General features: G+C 45.1%; 3 protein-coding genes across 10 annotated transcripts in view; 2 read left to right on the top strand and 1 right to left on the bottom strand.

The window, feature by feature from the left end:
• LOC109502329 overlaps window positions 1-10,940 on the bottom strand; it is a 17,613-nt gene extending 6,673 nt beyond the window's left edge. The window contains exons 1-5 of one of the 6 annotated variants that reach the window (XM_045060382.1): window positions 10,516-10,940; window positions 10,229-10,297; window positions 9,822-9,945; window positions 7,029-7,231; window positions 2,641-3,225 (exon numbers count right to left, since the gene is read on the bottom strand). In XM_045060382.1, the coding sequence (XP_044916317.1) occupies window positions 7,043-7,231; window positions 9,822-9,945; window positions 10,229-10,297; window positions 10,516-10,940 (807 nt within the window). In that variant the 3' untranslated portion in view covers window positions 2,641-3,225; window positions 7,029-7,042. Of the gene's footprint in view, window positions 1-2,640; window positions 3,226-4,549; window positions 4,608-5,663; window positions 6,446-6,580; window positions 7,232-9,821; window positions 9,946-10,228; window positions 10,298-10,515 lie in introns of those variants that run through there. The other 5 variants (XM_045060368.1, XM_045060373.1, XM_045060380.1 and 2 more) reach the window with 5 other exon arrangements.
• Window positions 10,652-23,365, top strand: GNPDA1 (glucosamine-6-phosphate deaminase 1). 3 transcript variants are annotated; one of them, XM_003980870.6, is made up of 7 exons: window positions 10,652-10,786; window positions 11,701-11,830; window positions 15,582-15,683; window positions 17,330-17,512; window positions 18,534-18,718; window positions 20,370-20,544; window positions 21,927-23,365. In XM_003980870.6, the coding sequence occupies exons 2-7, from the start codon at window positions 11,707-11,709 to the stop codon at window positions 22,025-22,027; spliced, it is 870 nt and encodes a 289-aa protein (XP_003980919.1). In that variant the 5' UTR covers window positions 10,652-10,786; window positions 11,701-11,706; the 3' UTR covers window positions 22,028-23,365. The 3 variants fall into 3 exon arrangements, with proteins under 3 accessions (XP_003980919.1, XP_019689345.1, XP_006927743.1); XM_019833786.3 differs by lacking the exon at window positions 10,652-10,786 and adding an exon at window positions 11,097-11,229; XM_006927681.5 differs by lacking the exon at window positions 10,652-10,786 and adding an exon at window positions 11,100-11,233.
• LOC123386183 (cytochrome c oxidase subunit 5A, mitochondrial-like) lies at window positions 20,553-21,918 on the top strand. Its single transcript, XM_045060396.1, has one exon. The coding sequence runs from the start codon at window positions 21,096-21,098 to the stop codon at window positions 21,495-21,497; it is 402 nt and encodes a 133-aa protein (XP_044916331.1). The 5' UTR covers window positions 20,553-21,095; the 3' UTR covers window positions 21,498-21,918.

Raw genomic sequence — 23,365 nt, 5'->3', positions numbered from 1 at the left:
AGGAAGTATGATTGAATGGCTAAGACTGCCGACAGCTGGGTTCAAGCCCCAGATCACCCATTTACATGACCTCGGGTGAAATTCTAAACCTCTGTGTACCAGTTTTCTCGTTAGTAGAATTGGAATAACTGTGCCTACCCCATAGAGTTGTTCTAAAGACTGACATGATAATGGATGCAAAGCACCTAGCACAGTCCACATAACACAATACCTTCTCAGCGAACATCAGCTCCTAGGATGACAGTGATTATCTGCTACAGTGGGTTCTGCTCCCAAACTCTCCGTTTCCCAGTGCTTATCATACTCTCTCTAACACATTCTGTGCTGTAGAAAACTGGTTTTGCCAGGAAAGAAGCTATTCTTCTCAAGGCAGACTGACTCTCCAGGGAGAAGACGTTCAGCTATGAAATTCCAAGGAGGCTATGGAGTACCCTTCTTGTTTGTTTGTTTGTTTGTTTATCTCCATCAGCAACAGAGAGCTCCCAGGAAGGGAACTCTACACAGAATAATGAGAATGGTTCCTGTTTTCTTTGGCTGCCTGTGAAATTTAGTGCATTTACTGTGAGCTCTGTTTCTTGGTCATATGCTATGTGGGATGACATTGCTCTCCTTCCAGCCCCAGGCTGCTTCCTGTGCTCTGTGATGTGGAAGAGACTTGGAGACGTGGGAAACATCCCACACAGCTGGTCCACCAGCCTCCGAAGTCCACCCTAGAGCAGAAGAGTCACCAGGCTCAGGAAACATCCTGTCCACACCCTCAAACATATCAAACCTGTGCCTTTTGTCTATGCCCAGGTCACACACTCGATATTTGAAACCACTGTTTTAAAAATAATTGCAAGTGGGACATCTGGGTGGCTCAGTCCGTTAAGCATCAGAGTCTCGATTTTGGCTCAGGTCATGATCTTGAAGTTGGTGAGATTGAGCCCTGCATCGGGCTCTGCGCTGACAGCACAGCACCTGCTTGGGATTCCCTCTTTCCCTCTCTCTGCCCCTCCCCTGCTTGTGTGCACATACACTCTCTCTCAAAATAAATAAACTTAAAAAAAAAATAAAAATAATCAGAAGCATTTAGCATAGGTAATGCACTCACAAAGGATAAAAAAAATCAAACAAGGGGCATCTGGGTGGCTCAGTCGGTTGAGCATCTGACTCTGACTCTTGGGTCATGATCCCAGGGTCATGGGATTGAGCCCCACATCAGGCTACGCACTGAGCGTGCAGCCTGCTTGATTCTCTCTCTCTCTCTCTCTCTCTCTGTCTCTCCCTCTCTCCCCAACTCATGCACACACGCACTCTCTCTCTCTCTCTCAAGGTAAAATAGATAAAAAAAAAATTAAAAATCAAGCAGTATGAAAAGGAAGACTTCCTGCTCTTTTTGCTTCAGCTTCCCAGCTTTTCAGTTCTCCTCCCCCCAAGGAGATCACCACAACTGTTCTAGAGTATCATTCCAGAGATAGTCTATAGGAACATGTATTTATTTCTACCTCCATGACCCCCATGCATACTTCAGTGCAAATGATACCATACCTAGAGTTCTGCATCCTGATCTTTTATTTAAAAAAATTGTTTTATTTATTTTGAGAGAGAGAGAGAGAGAGAGAGAGAGAGAGAGAGCGCGCACACAGGGGAGGGGCAGAGAGAGAGGAAGAGAGAGAGAATCCCAGGCAGGCTCTGAGCTGACAGTGCAGAGCCCGATGTGGGGCTTGAACTCACAAACCACACGAGATCATGACGTGAGCCAAAATCAAGAGTCAGACACTCAACCAACTGAGCCACGCAGCCACCCTTATTTTTTTTAATGTTTATTTTTTGAGGAGGGAGAGGGGAAGAGAGATGGGGACAGAGGATCTAAAGTGGGCTCTGCACTGACAGCAGAGAGTCCAATGTGGGGCTCAAACCCACGAACAGCAAGATCATGACCTAAGCCAAAGTCAGACACTTAACTGACTAGGTCAGCCAGGTGCCCCGTCCTTGTTTTGTTTTGTTTTGTTTTTTAACTTAACTATGGGGGTAGTCTTTATAGCAGTTCACAGAACTCCTCCTTTTTAACTGCTGCATTATATGCCATTGTATAGATGTACAAAACTTTATCCAACCAGTTTCCCCATGATGGGCACTTACGTTGTTTCCAATATGCTCCTTTAAGAAGCAGGGCTATAATGAATGACCTTTTAGGAGGAAATGAGAATTACAGTTCCTTCTGTTGGGGGTTGGGGGTGGGGATTCTTCTGTTACTCTTGAACTTTCCCCAGAGTTGCCAGTTTATACAGGACATGTTCTGTACTTTGTCCTGCACTCTCTATTAACTATCTATTAACTTTCAGGATGCCCTGAACGTATTCAGCTTTTTTATTGACCTATGTTTAAAACTAATTTATTATCATTTTATTTTTTAAATGTTTTTATTTATTTTGAGAGAGAAAGAAAGAGCATGAGCAGGGAAGGGGCAGAGAGAGAGGGAGAGAGAATCCCAAGCAGGTTCCGCATTGTCAGTACAGAGCCGACACGGGGTTCCATCTCACTAACCAGGAGATCATGACCTGAACTGAAATTAAGAGTGGAACGCTTAACCGACTGAGTCACCCAGGGGCCCCCATTTTTTTTTTAATTTTAGAGAGAAAGAGGGGAGAGGGGCAGAGGGAGACAAAGAGAATCTTAAGCAGTTTCCACGCTGATCTGAGCTGAAATCAAGAGGAGGATGCTCCACCAACTGAGCCACCCAGGTGTGCCATGTACTCAGCTTTTTAAAATTAAGTTACTAAAAAGTTTCAGAGTTATTTTTCCTCCACCATAATTGGTATTTAAATCAATTAAATGGCCACACTAACTGAAAAGCATAACTCTACCAATATAGATCTGGACAACCCCTTATGGTCTCCGCAGGTTTAACTGAGGTAAGTATAAAAGGGAAGGCTGCAAATTAAAGGTACTTATTTTCACATTCAGGAAAGGAAAATACTGTTCTTTGGCTAAAGTCCCAAGCGGTGAACACTACCCACCGTTATTAAAAAATAGCGATTTTCGTTCTGAAAATCAGCCAATCAGCGATACTCACCCCCGTAACCAGGCTTCCAAAAGTGAGAGATTCGAGGAAGGAGAGCCCCATGCCTCTGAAACCCAGCCAATCAGTGACAGCCCTGTGCTCCTAGACAACAGCCAATCAGCAAGTCCCTCATTCCACAGTCCGGGCTTCAAAGTCAGCAAGTCAAAGGCAGCCTTGCCCTAGCGATACACGAACACAGCTGAGGGTCCTTAAATTCCTAAATAAGTCACACTCCCCCCACCCTTACAGAAAATCAGCTCTAGCTTTGTTCGGGAGACTTGGCCGTAAAAGCACACGTCTCACTTTCAAGCAAACATGAAGTTCATCTTTGTGCGTCAGACATAAAGTTCAATTTAATATTAATTTGCAAGTATGCAGCCCTTTTAACATCTGGACCCCTGTTTATGATTGGTTGTGAGATCAGACTTCGGAGTGCAGGTGCATTGTTGCACCTGTGAGCTCTTCACATTCAATCTCTTTGACTCTTGGACTTGTTTCTATTGTCTATTTTTTATTTGTGTATATTTGAACCCCCCACAAACAAAAGCAACCATAAATTTTGTGAACTTTCTGAGCATAGTCATTTAGTGAGCGAGGAAAAATTCCTTTTAAGGTTTCCACAGTGTGCAATTGGTCATTTCATATTTTAAAAATGGTGGAAAGCCACATATAAACCAGCATATGGTAAAAGCTACGTATAAGAGATGTATGGTTTCCTCAACTAGTGTTAAGGGGAGTGATAAACAGATTTTTTTAAAAGAGAGATTCAGGTTAAAATGATGAAATACTTGCAGCAGAAATGTAATGGACTTCCACACTGTATATCATCATCAGTCTTCAAGCTCAAATAACCATTCAAAGATACTACTGCTGAAAGTGTTTTCTGATTCTAAAATTGTAAGAAAATTTTCAAATAGTAGCATCCACTTCTATAATAAAATTGTGAAAGCTGTATTTAGTATTGTTGAAATGATGAGAGATCTAAATGTCTCACCTTACGGCATAGCCACAGTGCAAGTAATCTCAAGGCAGAAACAACTTTTCTTTCGTGCAATATTTTTCTGGTTAAAAAAAGCTTGCTAATAGGGCTATTCTGAGTAGAATCTCTTCCAGATAAGACCTCAGAAAGTTTCTGCAAATTTATGCAGAAACTCTTTTACTGAGTTCATCACACACACACAGTTCACCACACACACACACACACACACACACACACACACACACACACCCAAAGGGCCCAGGAAACTTCTGGAGGTGATGGAGATGTGTATTACCTTGCCTGTGGTGATGGTTCACAGAGGTATGCATATGTCCGAACTCATCAAATCACATACATACATGAAATATGTACAGTTTTATTGTGTATATTAAAAAAGAACTGTTGGGGCGCCTGGGTGGCGCAGTCAGTTAAGCGTCCGACTTCAGCCAGGTCACGATCTCGCGGTCCGTGAGTTCGAGCCCCGCGTCAGGCTCTGGGCTGATGGCTCGGAGCCTGGAGCCTGTTTCCGATTCTGTGTCTCCCTCTCTCTCTGCCCCTCCCCCGTTCATGCTCTGTCTCTCTCTGTCCCAAAAATAAATAAAAATGTTGAAAAAAAAAATTTTTTTTTTAAAAGAACTGTTGAAAATTTTTTTCTGCTTTTGTTGGAGATAATATGAACATAACTTTTGGTGAATGTTTGTATAAGGGTATAAATCCTGCTTATTCAAGGTTGAAGCACAACATAAATAATTCTATGGTTAGTTATCCTGCTGATATTCTGCATAATGCTACTCAACAGTACCTGATGTCTTTAAAAAAAAAATTTAATGTTTATTTCTTTTTGAGAGACACAGCATGAGCAGGGGAGGGGCAGAGAGAGAGGGAGACAGAATCTGAAGTGGGCTCCAGGCTCTGAGCTGTCAGCACAGAGCCCAACATGGGGCTCGAACTCAGGAACCAGGAGATCAGGACCTGAGCCCAAGTCGGATGCTTAATCGACTGAGCCACCCAGTCACCACTCATGTCTTTTTTACTGAGATTGGAGTAACTGTCATGAAATTGCTCTCTTACTTCAGCATTGATACTATTCTAAGTGAGCAATTTAAGGATTTTGATTTTATTGGCATTCAGTATTCTTCATTTCTCTTACATTCAAAAACCATTAATTCTCGTTAACACACAGTTGAGAAAATCCTCCATTTATGTGAAGGACTGAGATGATACTTGAATTCTAAAGAAAAGGATTTTCTTCTCTAAGAAATACTAAGAAGCCAGTTGTTGGTTCAAAATTCCTGTTGGCTTTATTTTTTTATTTTAACGTTTATTTATTTTTGAGACAGAGAAAGACAGAGTATGAACAGGGGAGGGTCAGAGAGAGAGGGAGACACAGAATCTGAAACAGGCTCCAGGCTCTGAGGTGTCAGCACAGAACCTGACGCGAGGCTCGAACTCACGGACGACAAGATCATGACCTGAGGTGGAATCAGACGCTTAACCGACTGAGCCACACAGGCGCCCCCTGTTGGCTTTTTAAATAATGCATTGAATGAAGTTTACTTCTTTTTCTTTCTTTTTTTTCTTTTTTCTTTCTTTCTTTTTTTTTTTTTACATTTTTTAATGTTTTTCTTTTTTGAGAGAGAGAGAGAGAGAGAGAGAGAGAGAGAGAGAGAGAGAGAGAAGGGGAGAAGCAGAGAGAGAGGGAGACAAAGAATCCAAAGCAGGCTCCAGGCTCTCAGCTGTCAGCACACGGTCCGACCCGGGACTCAAACCAATGAACCCCGTGAGATCATGACCCGAGCTGATGTCAGTCGCTCAACTGACTGAGCCAACTCAGGTGCCCCTACTTATTTCTTGTTCATAGTTTTCAGTATCAATTTGGCAGTAGGATTGTGTAAATTGAAAGAACAGCTAACAGTGTAATGGAGGTGCTCCATTACTAAGGAACTTGTTGAATGTGTTAAACGAGAATTGATGAAAAACTTGTCCCTTTTATTATCAAAACTCTTGTTAAAAAGGACATTATGTATGAACCAGAAAATAAATTTCAGTCCAGTCCAGTCCAGTTCAGCACCTGCCATGATTATCTTTTGAAATGGGTTTCATCCATTACAAAATTTGACTATTTTACTTGGATGTTACTCAACACTCTTTTAGCATGGGAACAAGTAGAATCAACATGGGTAACACAGAAGAAAAAACGAACAAAAATTGAAGACCATGCTCCTTTTTGCTGGTGGACATTTTACAAAATTATTGATCAAGAGATGCAGTGGAATCCTGCAGAGTTGGAAAAGCAGGTTATGCTGTGAAAGATGGTATTATGTGCTTCAGCCAATCACATTTGAAGCGCAACGCTCAGGGTTGGTAACTTTTTGCAAGTAGATGTTCCATATGCTGGCTCGTAATGCTAATGCTGATCACTACAGAAATCATGTTAACATGTAAATGGAACAAAGACTGTAACTTCAGGGAATTTTATAAGCAAATTCTGCAAAACGAGGAACTATTAAGGAGAACCAAATAACCAGGGAAATATAATGAAATAAACAGGTGTGTAATTTAGATACTTAGAATTTATTTCAGATAAACAACTCTGTTTTTAGAATAAGTATGTCTCATGTAATTTTTTTATCTCAAAGTATACGCAAATAGGCATTAGAAATAATTCAAATTTAACTGTGTCCTGTATTTTTACTTCTTGAATTGGTGAACACCTTACCCGCAGCCTCTGTGCCTCCGTGCCTTTGATAATCCCTGTCTATAATGCCTTCTCCCTCTTCTTCAATGACCAAATCCTAATTCTCTTTTGAGACCCATCTCAAAATGATCCCTTAGCGATGGCTAACTGTACCAGGCACTGTTCTAAGTGTCTTACATCTATTAAGATCATTTGTTCCTCCCCGAGGTAATTATTCTTGGTTATAATAGCATATACTATAAGGAAGATATTTTTCATATTTTATGGATGAAGCAATCAGGGCACAGAGAAATTAAGTGACTTACCAGAAGTTACCCAATCAGTAAATGGTAGAGCTGAGATTCATAACCAGAGAGTGTGGCTCTGAAGTCCATTCCATGATAAGCCATTCACGTCTGTTGGATATGGTTGCCCTTGGAACCCAGCCACCATGTTGTGAGGAAGCCCAGGCCACAGGGAGAGGCCCTATGTGAGTGTTCCAGCCGACAGCCAGCATCAACCACCAGGCCTGTGAGTAAATGAGCCTCATGATTCCAGCTCCAGCCTGTGAGTCTTACATTTGAGGCTCCACTGTACCCTGTGTGAATGTCTAGCACATTAGAAATCATGAGAGATGATTAAAAATACATGTTTTTAAAAGGATTCTTCAGAGCAGTTTTAGGTTCACAGCAAAATTGAAAGGAAGGTACAGGGGCACCCAGGGGGCTCTGTCAGTTAAGCTTCCTATTTTGACTCAGGTCACGGTCTCACGGTTTGTGGGTTCCAGCCCCACACTGGGCTCTATGCTGTCAGCGCAGAGCCTGCCTCGGATCCTCTGCCCTTCTCTCACTCTGAAGCTCTCCCACTCACACACACACTCTCTCTCAAAAATAAATAAATGTTAAAAAAAAGAGAAGGTACAGAGAATGCCCATATACCTCCTGTGCCTACACATGCACATCTTCCCTGGTTATCACCATCTCCCGCCAGAGTGGTACGTTTGTTGGAACCGATGAACTTACACTTATTCATTGTAATCCGCCAAAGCCTATAGTTTTCATAGGGGCTCATTCTTGCACATTCCATAGATTTAGACACATGTATAGAGACCTGTATCTACCATTATAGAATCTTACAGAATGGTTTCACTGCCCTAAGAGTTCTCTGTGCTCCACTTATTCATTCCTTCCTCCTCCCTAACTGCTGGCAACCACTGATTTTTTTTTTGTTTTTGTTTTGTTTTACCATCTCTCTAGTTTTGCCTTTTCCACAATGTTACACGTTTGGAATATTACAGTAGACATAGCCTATTCAGACTGGCTTCTCTCACTTAGTGATAACACACTTGAGTTTCCTTTCAGGTCTTTTCGTGGCTTGACAGCACATTTCTTTGTCGCCCTTACTGAACTTACTGTTTTTAGTCATTGAGTTTTGGGATAATCTATTGTGCAGCAATAGATAAGTATCCTTCCAGAATTTCCTCTAACTAGTCTCATGGTAAACAAACAAACAAAAAAAAAATTACCTATGTTTTCACTCATCCATTCACCCGGTTATTGAACTTAACGATATATCTGGCTTCAGACATGGCTCAAATGATGTCATCAGGGGTCGGTATCTGTTTTAGATGGTTCTACTTTTCTCATTGGCAGTTCTAAGCTTTCCTGGATTTTACAGCTCCCCCAAATGTATATCCTCAAAATACCAGCATAAACCCCAAGGAAGACCTGAGTCATCTGCTGTAACAATGAGTCATGTCTTCAATTTCAAGTCACAGAAAACTCTAACAGTGACTTAAAGTTTAAACCATAAGGATATTTGTTATTTACTTAGGAGAAGTCCAGAAGCATGAGTCCCAGCATTGGTCAAATATTAAGAAGTTCTTTCTGGCCCTCACTCTATCCTTACACTTATTGCCTCATGGTTATAACATGGCTTTTCCAGCTCCAGGCATCACATCTGCCTTCACGGCAAGAAGAAAAGGCAAGGAACAGAGACTGTTTGGCAAGCATGTCACTTTTCTCTGAAAGTAAAGTAACTTCCTAGAGCCATCTTTTTACTTCATTGTCCCGAACTAGGTTACCGGGCCACATCCTGGCTGAGGAGCTGGGAGAGTAGTTAACTTTCCAGCGGCCACAGTGGGAAGCCACAAAGGAGAAGGGAGCCTGTGAGCCGCCCTTGGGTTAGTATCTTCCCGGTCTGCCTAGCCCTGAATCAATCATGGCCAGGGGCATGGAGCTCTCTAATTGATTAGATCTTAGGCCAAAGGGCAGGGCCAGCTTCACAAAACTAGTATGAACCCTGGGGACCCAGCAGGATTTTCTGGGCCTGGGGGCCAGATGTTTACTCGGAACAGGGGCAAAGAAAGAGTAGAAAAACATCTGTCACAGGAGAGCTGCAGAATGTTCCACTCTATGGGTGAATCCACAATTCTTTTAATTAGCCCATTTTGGTTCTACAAGAGGACGGAAGGCAGGGTGTGGGTAAGATGAACCCCAGGCATGCAGTGGGAGGAACATGAGGGGGCAGGAGGTTAGGGCAGAGAACATTTGGAGGGTGGAGAGTGGGCTGTAAGGAAGGTGGGAGGAAATAAGGGGTAATGATGGCTGGCCATGAAAGCCAAGCTATACTACTGTATCATCGAATACTTCCAACAAATACATAAGGTCAATGTTACTAATCCCACTCAAACCCCTTGTTCCAGAAGAGAAAATTCAGAGCTGGAGAGGTTGAGTCCTTTGAGTCACTCACTCAAGAACTGGGAATTGACTACCAGATCTTTCTGATCTGTCCCTAAGCTGATTCCAGAGCTGCCAGCCTTGACATGGACCTGGAACTGGTTCCCTACAAAAAGGTAATGGGGATTGGGGTGGAAGGGACAGGCCCGCTTAAAGTCACATGAAGTCATTCTTCCTGGACAGACCCAGTCACATGAAGTCATTCTTCCTGGACAGACCCGAAGGCAGCTGCTGATGAGCACCCCCCCTCCCCCATTTATCTGATGCATTTGGAGACTGGGGTTGTGAAACATCTACGGTCCTCATGTGGAAATAAGATTTCTGACTGCATTTTTCCCCCCTGCAAATTAGCTCCACCACTCCTTCTCATCAGGGCCTCACCAGACTAACACCACCTCTATCAAGCTGGCCTGGGGCTGCAGATGGGCCCACGGGGAGCCGTGAGCCCAATGACGGGAACTGCAGAATGTGGCCACCTAGCTCATTGTGTGGTGTGTTCCCATTTCTGTAAAATAGAAAAACATTCAAGGAAAAACAATTTGGAAATGTAGTCTAAAACTGTTAGCAATGTTATCTTTTTTTTTTTTTTTTTTTTTTTTACATCCAAGTTAGTTAGCATATAGTGCAACAATGGTTTCAGGAGTGGATTCCTTAATGCCCTTTAGCCATTTAGCCCATCCGCACCCCAACAACCCCTCCAGCAACCCTCTGTTTGTCCTCTGTATTTAAGGGTCTCTTATGTTTTGTCCCCCTCCCTGTTTTCATATCATTTTTGTTAGCAATGTTACCTTGAGGTGGAGACCTGGGAAGACCAGGGGCCTTCCCTTTTCTCTGTAAAGATTGCTGTAAAGATTAAGCTTTAAAAACAAAGCAAGAAAAATCCAATTATATTTAAAGCAAAGAGGTTGTAATATCTAGGTAAAACCATGACATCTAAAAGTTAACCTGAAGGCAGAGCTAGGCCCAACTCTAGGAGACTCGAAGGAAGCGATTCTGCTCTTCCTGCCCCCACCCTTCCCCAGCACTAAAACTCAGGCCCCAACCCCAGGCCAAGCACTGCATTCCTGGGAGTCACCTGAGGCCCCCAAGTCCCCGGACTCCTGCACGAACCCAGTCTCCAAGTCTCGCCTCCCACGGCTGTTCCCAGCCCTGCGCGTCCCTGGAGCGGAGATGAAAGGGTGGCTGGCCCCAGTCAGGGCACAGTCCACCGGGAGCCAGGGCCCCGCAATCACCCGGACGAGTCAGCCCCTCCGGCTGAGAGCTGCTCCGCGTGACCCGGTGCCACGTGACCCGAGCGGGGCGGGGCCGCCAGCACAGTTGCTGCAGCCGCCGCGGGAGGTGTCGGAGTAAGTGGGTACCGGGCTGGCGGGGACCCTCCTCGCGGGTGGGCGCGGGCGGGGCCCGAGCGTTGCCCCTGCCTCTGGTCCCCGGGGACCGTGAGCCAGCGAGCTGCTGGGATCCCTTCCCCATGCAGGGCCGGAGGGGCGATGGGATCGCCATCGGGGTCGGAAAGGCACACCCGTATCCTTTGGATGGCTGATCCAGACACTTCCGCCTCTCACTCTAACTGACCGCAGTGAGAGCGTAGCAGACGCCCTCCTTGCGGAGCGGTTACATTTTCCCCCATACGCTGTGGGGGAAACTGAGGGTCCACAAAGCAAGCCAGGCCGGTGGGAGCACCCACTCCAGCACTGATAAGAGAACACACCTCTACAGGCAAAACCCGTGGATCTCACCTGCTCTAGCGTCCCAGTATACCACTACACCTCTGTTTATTGAGGAAGAGGCTGTAGGTACAAAATATCCAGCGGATGGGGGAAGAGGGGTCGGGAAAGAGGGCTGGGTCGAGCTACAAAGTAATTGCCAACATATTAAACACTATGGTTTACATGCATCCTTATTTAATATTCACCATCGTGAAATCTGTCAGGGAGGTACTGTCCCCATTTTCATGCCTGAGGAAACAGTCTCGAAGATCTTGAGTCCTTTGACTAAGGTTCTGCCGTTGGTAAATGGAGGAACGGAGATTAGAACCCAGGTCTGTCTCACAGCAGTGCCTCCTGGTGGGTGGTGGAGGCACTTGGCCCAGCCTATTCCTCTGTGAGCTGAAAGTTGGGATCTTTTCCTCTTCCTGGCTCATCAGCCTAGGCAGAGGGTGTTGCTGGGTGAGAAGGGCTTCTCCCCTCTCCCCAGCCACCTGCATCCCTCCCTTTATTCCTGTCCCTTACCACTGATTCCTTTTGTCACCTGTCCCCTACAGGACAAGATGAAGCTCATCATCCTGGACCATTATTCTCAGGCCAGCGAGTGGGCAGCCAAGTACATCAGGAATCGCATCATCCAGTTTAACCCAGGGCCAGACCAGTACTTCACCCTGGGACTTCCCACTGGTGCGTTGTGGGATAGAGAAGGTGCCATGGACTGGAGGCAGGGGGAGAGAGTGAGCATCTGGGGTTTTTAAGGGACCAGGTTCATGGGCTCATTAAGCCAAGAGACTTTGAAGGAGGGCTCTGAGGTGCTGGTGCTATGAGTGAACAACCTTGTTTCCTGGACATGCAAAACAGAGGACAGTTTCCTTTATGGTCTGGTTTAGTTGCTGCCTTCTCCTAAAGAGTTCTGGTATAGAAGGGATCCTGGTTAGGCAGGAATAACCTGATTTTTAGACTCCATTCTAAGTCTTCCCACCAGAAGTCCTTAACAGAACTGAGTCGTAATGTCTTCAGGCATACATTTTATGTAATGAATGAATTTTTGTGCATCTAAAGTGCTACTAGCTGAGCATTATCCTTGGGAGAATTGAGAAGATAGTCCACTCAAAGCATTTTCTATAATTAATTAAACACAGGACCTAAGTGAAAAACAGTCCCAGTTTCTTCATTCATTCATTCATTCATTCATTTTTAATGTACATCCAAGTTAGTTAGCATATAGTGCACTAATGATTTCAGGAATAGAATCCAGTGATTCATCCCCTACGTATAAACACCCAGTGGTCATCCCAACAAGTGTCCTCCTTAATGCCCTTTGCCCATTTAACCCATCCCCCTGCCCACAACCCCTCCAGCAACCCTCAGTTCTCTACATTTAAGAGTCTCTTATGTTTTGTCCCCATCCCTATTTTTATATTATTTTTGCTTCCATTCCCTTATGTTCATCTGTTTTGTAGCTGAAATTCCACATATGAGTGAAGTCATATGTTTGTTTTTCTCTAATTTCACTTAGCATAATATAGTCTAGTTCCATTCATGTTGTTGCAGATGGCAAGATTTCATTCTTTTTGATTGCCGAATAATACTCCATTGTGTATATATATATGTATATATATGTGTGTGTATATATATATATGTATATATGTGTATATATATGTATATATATATGTATATATATATGTATATATATGTATGTATATATATGTATATGTATGTATATATATATGTATACACACACACACACACACACATACATATATATATACACACATTGATGGACATTTGGGCTCTTTCCATACTATGGCTATTGTTGATAGTGCTGCTGTAAACCTTGGGGTACATGTGCCCCTTCAACACAGTTTAACTGTATCCTTTGGATAAATACCTAGTAGTGCAACTGCTGGGTCGTAGGGTAGTTCTATTTTTAATTTTTTGAGGAACCTCCATAAACGTCCCAGTTTCCTATGGAAAAAATCAGAATGTTGCCTTTATGGGAGGATATTTTGACCTCAGCTCCTTAAGGCAAATGTCCTGATTCTTTCTTTCTAAGTTTGGGTGGATCTGCCCCTCACTGTCCCATCCACTAGAGCAGGGACCTTCACACCTTTTCTGTAAATGGTCACCTAGTCAATATTTTACACTTCACTGGCCATATAGCCTCTGTTGCAACTATTTCACTGTCCTTGTAGCTCAAAAGCAGCTGCAGACAGTACATAGATGAATGTGCATGGCCGTCCACCAATAAAGCTTTATCTATGGACATTGAAGTTTGAATTTATATAATTCTCATATGTCACAAAGTAATATTCTTTTGATATTTATAAGCCATTCTTCACTGATGAGCTGCACAAAAAGAGGGAGCAGGCTAGTTTGGGCCTGTAGTGTGAAGTTTGCTGACCTGTGCACTAGAGGTTTGTGGGAGCAGTATCTACACGTACCTGGAAAACCACCAAGGTCTCAGTCCCTGTGGGGGCTGCACTAACATCCTGTTTTGTAACTAGAGCTATTCTAGGTCAGAGTCTGCTGCTGAAATCCCTCCCTAATTCCCCATCACCTGCATAATCAGATCCCGCCTCCTCAGTGTGGCATTCAGGGCCTTCCAAGACCTGGCTCCTTCCTGTCCTGCTTGAACCAGCATGGCATGTCCATATAAGGGTTCCTTGGAACATCCCTTCTTTTAGGTGAAACATCTAAAAGGTGAAAACATCTTTAATTGGTGGAAACCAAATAAACCAACTCTAGCTAACTCCAGCAGAAAAGGAATTTATTGGTTAGATATTGGGGAGCTCACAGAATTGATGGGAAAGCTAGAAATTTGGAAAATGCACATGATGAAGCTCAGAGGAAGGATAGAGAAGCTGTGTGGCTCAGGCATGGCTGAGGCCATGTCACAGGGACAGATTGATTATGGGGGCAGGGAGGGAACTTTCGTTCATTCAACAGGTTATTTATTGAACGCCCGCTGTATGCCAAGCTGTTCTAGGCACTGGTGATACAACAACAAAGAAACAAATTCCTTCCTTCCTAAATCTTTAAGTGTAGTAGGAGAGACAGATAATAATAAGTCGACAAATAAAGTATGTTAGATGGTGATGAGTGAATGAGAAAAATGAAACAGTGAAAGGGGTTAGGGTGTATCTAGACAGGGGTGGGGGTTTGCAATATCAGATATGGTGGTGGGGAAGGTCCATCTGAGAAAGTGATGTTTGAGTAAAGGCCAGAAGAAGTGAGAGTTATGCAAATATCTGAAGGGAGAGCACTGCTGGCAAAGGGAACAGTATGTGCAAAAGCCCTGAGGTGGCATTGCAAGGAGCAGGATCAGTAAGGGTGAGAGAGGTAACCAGGGGCCAAATTATGTACATATTTTGTTAGGATTATTACTCAGTGAAATGTGAAGCCATAAGTAGTTTGTGAAAAGAGTGATCTGATTTGGGTGGGTCATTTTTCTTTTCATCATCTTATTTTTAAGAATTTCAAATATTCACAAAAGCTTAAAGAATAGTGTAGTACCATTTTCCTGGGCTCACCAGTTGTTAAAATTTGCCACAGTTTCCTTCTTCTCTTCTGTCTCATGTTCTCTCTCTCTCTCTCTACACACACACACACACACACACACACACACACACACACACACACTTTTTTATGAGCCACTTGAAAGTAAGTTCCCAACCTCCTGACACTTTACCTTTAAATCTTTTGGCATGTATCTCCTCAGAATAAGGACATTCTCTTACATAACTACAATGCTATTATCCCTATTAAAAATCCTTCCATAATATCATCTGATATACAGACTATAGTAACATTTCTTTCCACATCATCCACATTTATGTTTTATAGTTTTCCCCCCAATAAGCCTGTATCCAGACTTCATGAATATTTACTTTTTTAATCTATGGAAGTCCTGCCTTTTTCACGTGCTTTATGACATTGACTTTTTAATGACCCTCAACTCGCAGGAGTTTGCTGCTCCTCAGGGAAGTCTTCTGTGAACCTACAGACTTACCCTGATCATAGGTGACACTACTGTTTCATGTTCCCAGTTCTACAGGGTGAGCTCCTCCAAAGCGGCTGCTGTGTCTCCTGCTCCTGTGTTCTCGTCACGTGGCCCCCTGCCTCACATGCTAGTTGCTCAGGGAATATCGTGTCAGTAAGTAAGGTGATGTTCACTCAGGTTACTCATCATGGTCATTTCAGTCAGCCGTGTCCTGAGCACTGGGATTCAGCAGTGAACGGGACAGACACGGCCCTGCCCTCCTTGAGCTTACAGTTTAGTGGGGAAGTAGGCATTCAGAGCAGTTAGGATTGGAGCATTGGGATAGGACTCCATATCTGACATGTTCTCTCAGATCTGATAGATCTGAGATGCCCAGCTGGACATCTTCAGGAGCTGGGAGTTAAAGGGGATTCATGGCTGTGGCCTCTCTTACAGGGAGCACCCCAATTGGCTGCTATAAGAAGCTGATTGAGTATTATAAGAATGGAGACCTGTCCTTCAAATATGTGAAGACTTTCAACATGGATGAGTATGTGGGTGAGTCTGTCTCTTTCAAGGTCTTTCCTGATTCCAGGAGAATTGTACTCCTCCCCTTTCAGGCTCAGCCCAGGAGAAGAATAGGGAAGTCCCAGGGAGCCGGTGATGTTTAGGGATAAGCTTAATTAGCAATACCTGTCTCTTCCAGGCCTTGGTGTACTCAGCTATAAAAGCTGACTTCCTAGCTTGTAAGCAGTAAGTGATCAAACAGATATGGAAGCCTCTTGGACAGAGCAAGCATTTTTTTTTTTTTATGTTATTTTTGAGAGAGAGACAGAGGGAGCACGTGAGCAGGGGAGGGGCAGAGAAGGAGACACAGAATCCAAGGCAGGCTCCAGACTCTGAGCTGTCAGCACAGAGTCTGATGTGGGGCTCGAACTCATGAACTGCGGGATCATGACCTGAGCTAAAGTCGGACGCTTAACCGACTGAGACACCAAGGCAACCCCAGAGCAAGCATTTTAAATACATATTAAATGAGTATCTCCTTCTTGTCTGCCTCTTCCCCAACTCCATGCCATTTCTTTCTGGAGCCAGTAATTACAAATGGGATCGTGGCTGGGGTGTGTCCCTCAGTGTCCGTGTCCTGTCTTTCTCTCCAGTGTTCATCCTCCAGCTCCCCTTCCTGCGAGGTACACTGGGAGAGGAACGGACACTGGTGTCCCTTCCAAAGCTGAAAAGCTACACCTTGGTCTTCTGTACCCGCCCCACCCCCACCCCCTGCCAGGTCATCATTTCATTTGGCTTCTTTTTAAACATCTTTTTTTTCACTTGTGGTAAAATCCACAAAATTCACCATCTTAGCCATTTTTATATGCACAGTTCAGCAGCGTTTAGTCACACTGTTGTGCAGCCATCCCCCAGAACTCTTTTCATCTTGCAAAACTGAAACTCTACCCATTAAACACCAACTACCCATTTCCCACATACCCAACCCCTAGCAACCACCATTTTACTGTTTCTGTGAGTCTCACTACTCTAGCTATCTTATATAAGTGGAATCATAGAGTAAATGTCTTTTTTGTGACTGGCTTATTTCACTCAACAAAATGTCCTGAAGGGTCATCCATGTTGTAGTGTCAGAATCTCGTTCCTTTGTAAGGCTGACATTAAACATCCACCTTAAACATTCTTTTTCTTGGCTAAAAAACATTTTGTGAAGCCCTGAGATAATTCTGTCCAAGCACCTGGCATTGAAGTTGGGGTTCAGGCTGAGCGGGGTATAACTGTGGGTGAATGGTGAGGTGGGAGGCACGGGGGAAGGGGCATGCTTACTTCCTTTCCCAAATGGGCCAAGCCCCACTCCCAGGTTGCTAGGCCACCTCCAAAAGCCCAGAGTGGCCCTGGCCTCCAGCCTACAATTACTCTTTTGTAAAAAGGAGATCCAGATGAGGGGATTTCTCAGGTTCCTGGTGTGTAGCTACCTTGGCCCAGTCCTGTCGTCACAGCAGTGGTGGAGGGTGGACACAGGGAGACCAGCTCAGACTATCCTAACTGTCTCAGGGCCAGAGGGGCGGTGCCCAGGGCTCCCTGATGAGCATTTCCCTGAAGGAGTCTGTGAAGGTCTGGGGGTATCCTGGCATCCTCTTTGGAATGAGAGCTGTGGCCCAGCCTGGGAATGACTTAGTGTAGCCATGGCCCCACAGGCCTTCCTCGAGACCACCCGGAGAGTTACCATTCCTTCATGTGGAACAACTTCTTCAAGCACATTGACATCTGCCCAGAAAACACCCACATCCTGGACGGGAACGCACCTGACCTGCAGGCCGAGTGTGACGCCTTTGAAGAGAAGATCAAAGCCGCGGGAGGGATCGAGCTGTTCGTTGGAGGTGAGCTTGACACTCTGCAGCACGTGTCCAGGGCAGGTCCAGGGTGGTGAGGACATGTGGGAACGGGACGAGACCCATGCCTGTCCCACTGCAGCTTCCTCACTGCACTGAAACAGTAGCGATTATTTATCACCCTGAGTCAGGGAAGACCCTGGAGTAGGAGCCCTCACCTTAGCTGTGCTGCTCAGTGACTGTGTGATCCGCACTTCAGTGCCTTGTTGGTAAAGTGAGACGTCTGGATTTGGACTCTCAGATTCTATTCCCTAGTCTTAAGGTTTTGTATGGATCAGTCCATGGGACTTACCTAAACAGTTCAGAGCAAAGACTCTGTGTAGTTCCAGAAGATTGCAACTTGGCCCCCGCACCACTGTAGCTTAGCCATTTGACCACCAGAGAAGTTTGATGACTTCCCCGGGGTCAGCCGCAACAGTGGAAAGAAAGGAAGAATCTAGGGTGGCCCCTTCTCAATTTGAGGTTTGTTCCTACCCTGGGCTGCCCTCTTCCATTACCGTCTGTCGCCACCTCCGGATTCACCCATGGGGGTGTAAGTTGGGACTTTTACTGCTGTAGATTTAACTCTTCTTTACTTCAAGGCAGGGAGGAAGAGGCTAATGTTCTCAGCACTCATGTTCTGAGATTTTATAAACTTTGCAACCCCTGACCAGGCCATTTTTTATTTGCTGTAACTCTATCTCAGCAACAGGACCCCTGACTACTGGGAAGGAGAGAAGTTACCCGTCAGTGATCTTGCGAAGCAGAAGCTATTTGGAGTGCTGCTTACTTAGCTTTCTGAGGGTGGTAGTGAGGCCACGACGTCTGTGTGAGCCTCAAACAGAAATGCCAGGAGGTGGGAAGAGGGGAAGATCTTATGCTTAAGGTGTACCTGCCCAGGGTGAATGGGAAAAGAGATATGATTTCAAGGATTTTTTTAGACCCCAGGTGGGGAAAAATAGATTGTCCATTCTTGAAATCTTGGATCCCTGGGACTGACAGGCCTGTCCTCATTGTTTCTCCTGGGCAGGCATCGGCCCCGATGGACACATCGCCTTCAATGAGCCGGGCTCCAGTCTGGTGTCCAGGACCCGTGTGAAGACTCTGGCCATGGACACCATCCTGGCCAATGCTAGGTTCTTCGATGGTGACCTCACCAAGGTGCCCACCATGGCCCTGACGGTGGGTGTGGGCACTCTCATGGATGCTAGAGAGGTAAGGGCCCAAGGGGTCCACAGGCCTTCCTGGGGGGTGGGGTGGTGAACTGGCCTTTTTGTTGTTAACTATACAGGGTACCACCTGGGTACAGTTATTAAAAATGAAGACCTTACAAATAAGGCTAAAATCCTAACTGATCCCATCACTGCTCCCCCTTCCTCTTTGGAGGCAACCATTGTTCTCAGTGTGAGGGAACCCTTTTCAGCACTACCTACTTACAAAAGGCTGCAGGCTCCCCCGCCTCTGCCTGCCTAGCTTCTCCCAGGCAGAAAGGAGCCTGGCCCTACTGATGTCAGAATATGAATTTGCACCTGCCCGGGTACTGAGAGGGACTGCTGGTTCCCTGCAGTTGGTGGAGGTCACTGTTCGAAGAGAGCTCCCCCTGCCACCCCAGGATAGTTGTGGTTCTAGGCCTGTGTTCGGGGATTCATTAATGTGGGGAAGTGTGATTTGAACTCGGTTCAGTGCGTTTTTCCCTAGAAAGTGGAGTATCGTTTGAATTTTTGGTGGTTCCAATTTCTTTACTGTCTTTCATTAGAATTTTAAAAACATTTTCTCTTCCTTTCAGGGGTATATTCAGTGGGAAGCAGCTACACATTTTAGCTTCAAGTTTCTTTGCCTAACAAACATCTACATCAGTGAAAAGGGCTCCCTGTTTCGAGTGAACTCTTGTGAAATGAGTGATATCACCCACTTTCTCTTGGGTAACCTTGACTCAGTACCTAGGAGGTCACCCTGCTATTTTTGGCCTTGCAGCTTATAAACCTGCAAGGGTTTGAGGGCCCTCCCTGTCACGTGACGGTATTATGATCTGAGAAAGGACCTGGGTCTGGAAATCAGGAGTTCTGGGGTCCTGAATGAAGAGTCACAATCTCTCTGTGCCTCTGTTTTCATTTCTTATGAGAGAGGAACAGTAAATCCTGTTCACAAGTCCATGGTACAGTGGAATTATAATGAAAGGAAATCTAGAGAGCAGAGTTCTTTACACTTTCCAGCACTTCTGTTCTTGATATTTGAACTGTTGAGGGGAGGCTGTGCCTTTGTTTTATTTGAACAAAAAGAATCACCCCAAGTGCTATTAGTCAGTCTAATACCCGGAATTGAAAGTGACTAGATTGAGGGGCAGCCTTTCTGGGCTTCAACCTTAGCAGCCACACGCATAATTATTACCATCACTTCCATGGCCCTTTGTAGATGGGGCAGATCGGGACCCCTCTTATTCAGACTGTGCTTGTGAAAACTCAGCCAGCCTAGGACCCCTTGGGACCCACTGTCACAACCATTGGGATAAGGGGTGTGGGCCTCTGTCTTGCATGTTTATTCATAGTCGTCATCAAAGGTATCAGGAGGCACCATCAAGTGGTGGCCTTTGGGTCAGAAATGACCTGGAGCAAGGGACTTAAATCTCCTGGAGCCCTTTTCCTCGTCCTAGAACATGGGGATAATGATGCCCCTGCCTTAGGTTATTTGTGTGATCAGGCACATACAGCAGGGAGCACAGTGTGGTTCAGGCTAACAATTTAAAATGGTATATTAAAAACAATGATTCTTACAGCTGTTTGGGGAGACTGGGCCAGAATTCAGGTTTCTGGACTCTGGGTTCCACTGCTCATTCTCCTCCATCACAGACTTGTTTTCTGATCCCCAGGTGATGATCCTCATCACAGGTGCTCACAAGGCATTTGCTCTGTACAAGGCCATCGAGGAGGGCGTGAGCCACATGTGGACCGTATCTGCCTTCCAGCAGCATCCCCGCACGGTGTTTGTGTGTGATGAGGATGCCACCCTAGAGCTGAAAGTGAAAACTGTCAAGTATTTCAAAGGTGAGGGGAGGGCTGGGGCTGGGAGTTGGTGGCCAAGTTTAGGGTGTGCCAGGTGTGAGGAGTGGATCTAGTTTTCTTGCTCTGTCCACTTTCATAGACAACTCTGATTTTAACAAAAATGAAACCTTAGGATCTCAGAATACAGTCAATGCTCTTCCATCCATGACTGCAAGGGTCTGTTTCTGGAAGCCTCTTTGTTCTGAGGAGGCAAAAAACCCAGTGAAATGAAAAGTTGTCGTCCAAGGGCAATGTGGTGATCTCTTGGCAATGATATTGAGCCTCAGGGTGTTTTAATCTTTCAAGGTCTTCTGCAGGCCTTTCCTTCTAGGTAGTCCACTGAATTCTTAGGAGGATCTTTTTCTCTTCCACTTTAAAAAGGACACACTGCTTTAAACAAACTTATGTGAAAACCCTCATCTACTAAGCAGGCATATTGGGAATTTATTCTTTGGTTAAAAGATTAACCTTTGAGACTGCGTGCCATCACAGCGGTCACGTCACTCTCTGTACCGCTCCCCACCGTTGCCCTGTAGCAGCAGCCCCAGCCCCCGATGCCAGCCCCAGAGGCCTCCCATACCCAGGTCCAGGTCCCGGCTCCACTGCCGCTGTCCAGTCAGTTCGCTGCTACTCCCAGGGGGTCGCATGAAACAGATGGGGAGTTTGATGCTCACCGGGTGACATACTTCAACAAGCCAGGTATTGACGCCTGGGAATTGTGTAAAGGGATGAACACGCTTGTTGGCTATACTCCAGAACCTAAAATCATTGATGCTGCTTTGCAGGCATACAGATGGTTAAATGATTTTGCTAGTGCAGTTCGCATCCTAGAGGTTGTTAAGGACAAAGCAGGACCTCATAAGGAAATCTACCCCTATGTCATCCAGGAACTTAGGCCAACTTTAAATGAACTGGGAGTCTCCACTCCAGGGGAATTGGGCCTTGACAAAGTGTAAACCCCATGGATGGCTTCTCAAGGATTTATTCATAATGCTACTTGATTATAGACAGTCACCTGGAATTACTGATAACGTATTACCTTATTTGAACAAGTTTTCCTTTATTGAGTACCAAACCATGTAATGGTAACTTGGACTTTAATAAAAGGGAAATGAGTTTGAACTGAAAAAAAAAAAAAAAAAAAAAGATTAACCTTTGAATGGCCAACACCCCCAGAGACTGGATTTAAAAGTCCTGTGGATTCTAGCATTCTTTGGAAATAACAAGTTCTTTTCCCACTCTAGGGTTTTTGTCATTTGGAGCCATAGAAAAAAGGTAATTTTCAGGAAGAGGAAAAATTTGAGAGCTCTTGGATATGACTGTTCATAATGGTGGAACTTGGCTTCTACCTGCCTTAACTGCTTTTCATTTTTAACTTTTCACAGGCTTAATGCTTGTTCATAACAAGTTGGTGGACCCCTTGTACAGCATCAAAGAGAAAGAAACAGAGAACAACCAGTCTCCTGAGAAACCGTATGGTGATTAGCCTGTGCTCACCCTAGCATCAAGGATGTCCTCAGGACAGGCAAGGCATTTCTGGTGATTGCCTTTAGGAGGACACAGTTGTATTTCTCTCACGCAGTATGGTTACTCCAGACGAACGGGCATACAAATTGTTCTTGGCCCTGCAGCATGGAGCCTAGTCGTCAGAGTTTAGGGACAGGGAGAATGACTTGTTTTCTAACTTAATCAGAAAAAAAAGTCTCTGAAAAATGTACTCCATAATTTTTGATGTCTGCCCTACAGAAATTAGGGTTTTTAGCTTTGGTTCTCCCTCTGGCACTGTTCTCACATACAGCACACTCCCAACAGGAATTTCTATCATTTGTATACTGATTCTCAATTTGGGGGGGTGGTGGGAAAGGGACCTGTGTATACGGGCCAGACCTCTCTGGAGAGGCTCTGAAAGCCCCTCTTGAGCAGGTCTGCTATTTGAGGATCACTACTCCAGATGAAGGAACAAATTCTCAACCTTATGTTCAGTTCCAAGTGCCGTGGCAAGAAAGAAAAGGATTTCTTTCTTTCCCTTCTTGTTTTTCTCTGCTCTCACAGTTGGCCTTTCCGTGAACTCGGAGGATTCCTTGGGGGAGAATCTGGGTGGCCCGGGCTAAAGAGAAGGCTTTTGCTGATAAACTCAGAGCCTCAAGGGGCATGGCCACGTCACACTTCCTTCCCTCGGGGACCCTCCAGCATGGAAGGAAGGCGGAAACCCTCTTCCCAGCAGAGCCCATGTTTCTGTTCCAAGGTCTCCCTGGGCACCATGTCAGTGTGCCCAGCTAAGGAGATGGGGGCCAGGGCAAGCAGCTCGCTTCGGCCTAAGTTTAGTCACAACACAAGTGACATGTTCTCCTGCTTCCCTGAGAGCTGAGTGCCAAGACAACATACCAAATGCTTCTAAAGGCGCCTAATAATAGCCTTTCCTCACTTAAAATACCTTGCCCTTTCAGCCCTCTCAGGTTCCTGTGGCGTGTTCTCGTGTTCCCAGAACACCAGGAAGCACAACAGTTTTGCCCCTTTATCCTTCACCCAGTGTTCACAAAATGAGTTCATTGCTCTGCCTTTCGACTCTCTTAAGCCTTCGTGGAGTGGATGCTGCCTTCCCCTCCCTATCTCTGTGCCTGTTTGAAGCTGCTGCTTCCTCTATTTCTGGGAAAGATCTTTCAGAGACCGGCTCAGGCCTCTCCTTGAGTGCTGTGTTTGGTACCTGGTGTTCTGTCTTTAGCTTTTATACGTGATCGTGCTGTCATTCTGTCTTAGGCTAGTGGATCGATGGGCTTATTTACAATGTGATATTTTCTATTAAATCTGATATTTTCAAATAAAA

This window comes from Felis catus, chromosome A1, assembly GCF_018350175.1.
Source record: "Felis catus isolate Fca126 chromosome A1, F.catus_Fca126_mat1.0, whole genome shotgun sequence".
Lineage (NCBI taxonomy): Eukaryota > Metazoa > Chordata > Mammalia > Carnivora > Felidae > Felis > Felis catus.
This window is presented reverse-complemented; position numbering and strand designations above follow the sequence as displayed.